Source organism: Nothoprocta perdicaria, unplaced genomic scaffold, assembly GCF_003342845.1.
Source record: "Nothoprocta perdicaria isolate Ctin4 unplaced genomic scaffold, notPer1 scaffold_565, whole genome shotgun sequence".
In the NCBI taxonomy this organism is placed as follows: domain Eukaryota; kingdom Metazoa; phylum Chordata; class Aves; order Tinamiformes; family Tinamidae; genus Nothoprocta; species Nothoprocta perdicaria.
Genome location: NW_020455827.1, coordinates 46,604 through 52,453, shown reverse-complemented (window position 1 = coordinate 52,453; position 5,850 = coordinate 46,604). Strand labels below are relative to the sequence as shown.

General features: G+C 71.2%; 2 protein-coding genes across 2 annotated transcripts in view; one reads left to right on the top strand and one right to left on the bottom strand.

Moving 5' to 3' along the window:
- LOC112955431 (all-trans-retinol 13,14-reductase-like) overlaps nt 1–535 on the bottom strand; it is an 8,027-nt gene extending 7,492 nt beyond the window's left edge. The window contains exon 1 of the mRNA XM_026048734.1: nt 358–535. Within this exon, the coding sequence (XP_025904519.1) occupies nt 358–535 (178 nt within the window). The remainder of the gene's footprint in view (nt 1–357) is intronic.
- A 1,298-nt stretch (nt 536–1,833) lies between these two features.
- Nucleotides 1,834–4,976, top strand: ELMOD3 (ELMO domain containing 3). The gene is made up of 10 exons (XM_026048733.1): nt 1,834–1,842; nt 1,951–2,011; nt 2,116–2,178; nt 2,267–2,358; nt 2,514–2,637; nt 2,992–3,114; nt 3,661–3,791; nt 3,911–3,987; nt 4,057–4,184; nt 4,436–4,976. Exons 1-10 carry the CDS (start codon nt 1,834–1,836, stop codon nt 4,597–4,599), a joined length of 972 nt encoding a protein of 323 aa, XP_025904518.1. The 3' UTR covers nt 4,600–4,976.
- Nucleotides 4,977–5,850: the final 874 nt, after the last annotated feature.

Here is a 5,850-nt window from a genome sequence, read left to right as displayed (position 1 = left end):
GGGGGGGGGGGGGGGGGAGAGGTTGGATGTGGCGGGTGTGGGATATAGTGTGGGATTTGGGGTGCGGGAGCTGGGTGTGGGATGGGCACGGGATGCAGGATACGGGGTGTGGATGGAGGATACGGCACCTAGGGTGCGGGATGGGGCACGTGGGGTGCGGGATAGGAGATGCAGATTGTGGGACGTGAGAGTGCAAGAGACAAAGTGCAGGGTGCGGGATACGGGATAGAGGGTGCGGGATCCAGGAGATGGGGGGCACGGTGCCAGATAGCGGGCACGGGGCGACAGGTCCAGGACGCGGGGTTCAGAGTAGGGGACACGGGGCATGCGGGGGGGACACGTGTGCGGGGACCCAACCTGCTTTGAGGATCTTCCTCCGCGCCGCCTTGTCGGTCACGAGCGGGGCCGGCGGGCGCCGGGTGTCGGTGGCGAAGGGGTTGGGGGCGCGGGCGGCGCCGGGGACCCCCAGGACCAGCATGAGGAGGGCGAGCAGGGCGAGGAGGAGCAGGAGGAAGGCGAGGAAGAGGAGCCCCATGGCGCTGCGTGCTCCCGCGGACTGCGCTGAGCCGGGGGAGCCGCCGCCCCCGGCGCCCCCGCTCCTCCCCTCGGCTCCGCTCCGCCCCGGCCGCCCGGCTGGCACCGAGCCCCGGGCGCTGCTCCCGCCCGCGCCCCCGGCTCCCGCGCGCTGCCAACGGGGCGCTGCCAACTGGACAACGGGAGTCGCAACGGGCGCGGGCGGGGGCATCGCACCGGGCATCGCACCGGGAGTTTGGCATCGCACCGGGCGTTTGGCATCGCACCGGGCATTGCAGCCCGGGCTCTGGACACCGGCCCGGGCATCGCTCCGGGCATTGGGCATCAGGCCAGGCATTGCAACCCGGGTGCCGGACACTGCACCGGGCACTGGGCATCGCGCTGGCATTGCAGCCCGGGTGTGGGCCATTGCAACGTGCATTGCACCAGATATTGCAACGTGCRTTGCGCCAGGCATCGCCCCGGGCATTGCAGTGGGATTGCAGCCCGGCCACGGGGCACTGAGAGCCGAGCAGTGCAGCCCGCGCGCTGGGCATTGCAGCGGGCACTGCAGCCGGGACTCGGGGCACCGGGTGCCGGGCATTGCGGCACCGGGCGCTGCACCGGGCCTTGCAGCCGGGAGGCGGGCTTTGAACGGGCACTGCTTTGTGGGCACTAGGCCTGTGTTTGGGGCACGGGGCGCCGCGCCGTGGTGCTGAACCCGGCGCCGGCTGCTCGCGGTGCTGAACACGGCACCGGGCACCGGGCACCGCCACCAAGGCTGCAACGTTCCGCCCTCTCCGCGGCTTGTCCCTCCGCGCCCACCGTCGGCCGCCCCGCGCGGGGGCTGCTGGGCGCTGTAGTTCCCCCTCGCCTCCCTTCGCATCCCGCGGCGCGGGGGCTGCTGGGAAAGCGATGCGCGACGGACTGCAGCTCCCGGCAAGCAGCGCGCGGCCGCGCATGCGCCCTGCGCCTCGGCGGGCGCCGCAGCCCGGGGCGAGCGCGCCGCGGCGCCGCCGCCGCTTCCGGTGGGTGCCGGGGTCAGAGGGCGGCGGGAAGCCGCTGGCCGGAGGTCAGGGGTCAGAGGTCGAGGGCAGAGGCCTAGCCCGGTACGCGGCCTGTCTCCACAGGGCGCCGCCATGTTGCCCGAGGCGGGCCTGAGGGGCCGCCCGCGCCCAGGTAGGCGCCCGCGGGCGCTTCCGTGTGTGGATGCGCCCACGGTTACCGTGTCCTTATATATATATGTATGTGTTTATGTGGACATTCCCTCCCGGCAGGCTGACGGGGAACCGCCGAGCGCCCGCGGCCGCTCGCGCGCCCATGGAGCCGGTAACGCCGGGAGCGGGGACCCCCCGCGCCGCCCGCCGGGACCGCATCCCGACCGCGGCCCCGGGACCGCATCCCGACCGCGGCCTCTCCCTCCATGTGTCCCCGCAGCTCCCGGCCCGGCGGCACGGCCGCGTGCTGCAGGCGCAGGCCGCGGGGCCGCCCGCTCCCGGTGAGTCCGCCGGCCTCCCGCCGGAACCGGGCCCTCCGGCTGATTCCCGCCCCTCATCCCGGCGAGGATGCAGCCRTACCCAACCGGTGTCCTCCCCTTGGCAGAGCCGTGCGAGGAGCAGCGCCGAGCCCAGCAGGAGTGGGAGGCCGTGCAGAGCGGCCAGCCAGGTAGAGCCGCGGCTGCGCGGGCCGGGAACGGCACGGGAATGCTCTTTGGAGCGCTCTTCACGGCCCGCCGTCCCTTCCCTCCGCGCAGGGCTGCCGGCGGAGCCGCCCGGCGCCGCCGCCCTCATCTCCTTCGAGGAAGCGCTGCGGTATTTCCAGAGCGCGGAGCTCGCCGAGTGCCGGGTGCAGCCCCCGGGATCGCCGCTCCCTCCGCGCGCCCCTCTCCCCGCGCTTCCCGGCCTTTCCCRAGCCCTTCCCTCCCAGCCGGCCTGCTGGGCTTTCCGCCCGGCCCAATTCCCAAGAATCCCGCTTTCTCTGTGCTGCTCTCTCCTCCGCAGAAGGCGATCCCGGCGCGGCCGCGCCGCCGGGGCCTGGCCTCCCTGCTCCACATGCTCTTCGGCCCGCCGCGCCTCCGGGCGCCGCTGCAGGCGGAGCGGGACCTGGCGCTCGCCATCGCCCGCTGTGAGTGCCCCCGTCGCGGCGCCAAACCGAAACCCGGGCACCCTGGACGTGTCCCCGCTCAGCGGAGCCGATGGAGGGATTGCCAAGGCTGGCACTGCCCACGGCGTCTTGCCGGGCCCCTTTGCGCAGGGAGACCTTGGCCTGCGCGAGCGGATCCCGAGGGACCCTCGGCAGCGCCCTCGTCGGTGCCTCGGATACCTGGATGTTGCCGAGCTCCGCAAACCCGCAGCTTTGCTCCCACCCCTCCAGTCCTGCCTCCCATCCCCTCCGGCCGGGGAAACCGGGCTCGGCTGCCGCCCTTCCCGCCGCGGTGTCCGGCGTTTCCCCCTTGCCAGGGCGTTTCCCCCTTGCCAGGCGCCCTGGACGACAGCGAGCGGGTGCACGTGCGGATCCTGCAGACCATCTACAGGAGGCTGACGCGCTCGCCGCTGGGCTGCCCGCGCTACGGCGCCCACTGGGAGGAGCTCGGCTTCCAAGGTGCCGCATCCCGGGGAATGGGAGCGCTCCGGAGAGGGGCCCGGCGCCCTCAGCCCCTCTCCGCGCGGTGCCGGGACGTCACCTCCTAAAGGAGCCGTCTCCCGAGGGCCGGTTTATGAGCAAAGCGGCGGCTGRGGCTCTGCCACCGAGTTGCTTTTGGCACCGCTGCTCCGTAAGGAAAACACGGAGCGGCCTCCATCCCTTCCCCGCGTGCGCTCCATCGGGTGGGTTTTAATGGGAGATGAAGCCCAGGGAGCCGGCGGCTCCCCCTGCTCCCCGTYGAGATCTCTGCGTTGTTTTCCCAGCTTCAGGCAGAGCTGCTCGGGGCGGGCGGAGCTTGGAGCAGTTCCCAGGGATTTGATGGAACGATTTGGTGTGTGGGTAGCAGAAGGGAGCGCTCGCTCGCGTGGAAAGCGGCTCCGCCGCTGCCGTAGGCATCCCACCTTTTCCCAGTTGCGATTCCCGCAAAAGGGCGGGCGCCTGGAAGCGGCTTCGGGCCGGGGAGTCAGCAGGGTCCCCCCTCACTGCGCTCCCCTTGCCTTGGAGGTGCCGATCCCGGGACGGACCTGCGAGGGACGGGAATGCTGGGCCTGCTGCAAATGCTCCACTTCGTCACGGACCCGCGCACGCTGCCGCTGGCTCGCAAGATCTTCAAGCTGTCGCAGCACGAAACCCAGGCACGGCTGCGGCTCTGGGAAAACCACATTCCCTCGGTTTTCCCAGGGTTTTCCCAAAGTCTGGGGGCAGGCCGGTGCCGAAACGCCGCCGCTCCTTGACGCGGGGCCGCTTTCCGCAGCATTTCCCCTTCTGCGTCGTGTCGGTGAACGTCACCCGCATCGTCGTGCGGGCGCTGCGCGACGAGCGGCTCTCCAGGTGAGGCCGAGGCCGGGGGGGCGGAGGAGGCCGAGCCCGGAGGCCCCACCGGCCTCCGCCGCCCCGCAGGGAGTGCAACCGCCGGCGGCAGGTGCTGGCCGTGCTCAACGACGTCTACGTGGGCGCCTTCCTGCGCCTCTACGGCGCCTGGACGGCGCGGCGCGGCGCGCTGCCCGACGCGGGCGCCCTGCTCAGCGGTGCGTGGCCCGGCCCCGCGGCCTCCCCTTCTCAAAATCCAGGATTTTGGGGCATTTCCTGAACAAAGTGGGCTCTTCTCAAAATCCCCCAAGGCTTTTGGGGCCTTTCCTGAACAAAGTGGGGCTTGTGCTCTGCTCGGAGAGCAGAAATAAAGCTTGMAAGGGCGTGGAAAAGCCCTCCCTCAGGCCTGGGCCTCCACGCGGATCCCGCGCTCTTGCTCTTCCCACATTTTCGCTTCCGTTTCTTGCAGAATTGGAGACTTTCACCAAAAAGAAGCCGAGGCAGCTGCTGAAAGCCCTGGAGAGCTACCTGAGCGGCAGCGCGGCGGCGCCCGCGGGCGCCCGCGAGGACCGGGACTTCACGGGCATCTGCGACCTTCCCGCCGAGGCGGCGGACGCCGTCCGGCCGCTCTGAGGAGCCGCTCGCTCCCGGCGCCGGCCTCTCCGGCCGGAGGCACCCCGGGAAGGCACCGGAGAAAGGCCGGGACTGAGCTTGGAGCGGTCGCTAGAGGGTGGCCGTTCGCCGCGGGCCGGGGGTGACCTTGTTGTTCCCTCCGCTCGCCCCGCGCAAACATCGGTGCCGCGTGACACCCCGGAGCAGCGGGAATGACCTTTTCCAGCTGGAAATCTCCCCGTGGAGGCGGAAGGCGGAGCAGAGCGCAGCGGGAACGCGGCCCTGGCTGCATCCCAAGATCTCGGCAGCCCCGACCCCGCCGGGGCGCCGCAGCCTGCGGGTGTCGTCGCGCGGTCGTCACCAAAACAAGAGGCGAAGGGAAAAACGGGGCGAAATCCACTGTTGTCAGCACCCCTCAAGCCTTGTGTTTGCTCGCGATCCCTGGGGAAGGACGGGCTGGGGTGGGATGGCGGGAGGGCTGCCCTGCCGCCTTTCCCATCCCATTCCCACATCGCATTCCCGCTGCCCTCCCCAGCACAGGGAGGAGGGAAGCGGCCATGGGGATCTGGTCCCCCCAGGGCCCTCTGCAGCCGGAGCAGGGCCAGCTCGCACGATCCCGCAGGGAAAGGTGAAGGGAGTCGGGGCAGATCCCTGCTTCCAGGCCGGGCAAGGGACACGGGCTCCTGGCCCTTGTGCCTCGTCCCGAAGCTGCTCCMGCCACGGATGGCCCGGCACTGCTCTGGGAATAGCACTTGCCCACGGGGAAGGTCCGGGTGAGGAGAGGAAGAGGAGGCAGTTCCCAGCACGGGAGGAACCGGGAGCCAACGGAGCCGTTTGGACCCTCRGGGCTTTTTGGCTGAGCAACAGGGATGGATCCGACTCCTGAGGGCTTCGGGAGCCAGCGGGAGGGAGGAGGARGAAGGAGCTGCCGTGGGAAGAGTAAGGGATGCGGGGACCCCACAGGGATGCAGGGAGCCTCCCCCGCACCGCGCAGCTGCGCTGAGGCCGCCACAACTCACGACACCTCCCGTTAGCGGCGGCGCCTCCCCCCCGGGCCGCCCGGTTCCGCCCCCGGAGCAGCAGCAGCTGCTTAAAACCCAGCGGAGGCGGCGCCAGCAGCGCAGAGCCCGCGGGCACCGGTACCCACCAAGACACCGGCACCAACCAGGACACCGGCACCGACCCCGACCAGGACACCGGCACCCACCAGGACACGGGGCGCGCACAGACTCCGCGGCACCAACCGGAGCGGGCGGCGCTTTGGGGACAGCG

Excerpts from the sequence above, each read along its gene's own strand:
- ELMOD3 (XM_026048733.1), top strand. Across the intron at positions 3,115-3,660 it reads GGAGGAGCTCGGCTTCCAAG|GTGCCGATCCCGGGACGGAC; the intron begins GTGCCGCATCCC and ends CTTGCCTTGGAG. Across the intron at positions 4,185-4,435 it reads CGCGGGCGCCCTGCTCAGCG|AATTGGAGACTTTCACCAAA; the intron begins GTGCGTGGCCCG and ends CGTTTCTTGCAG.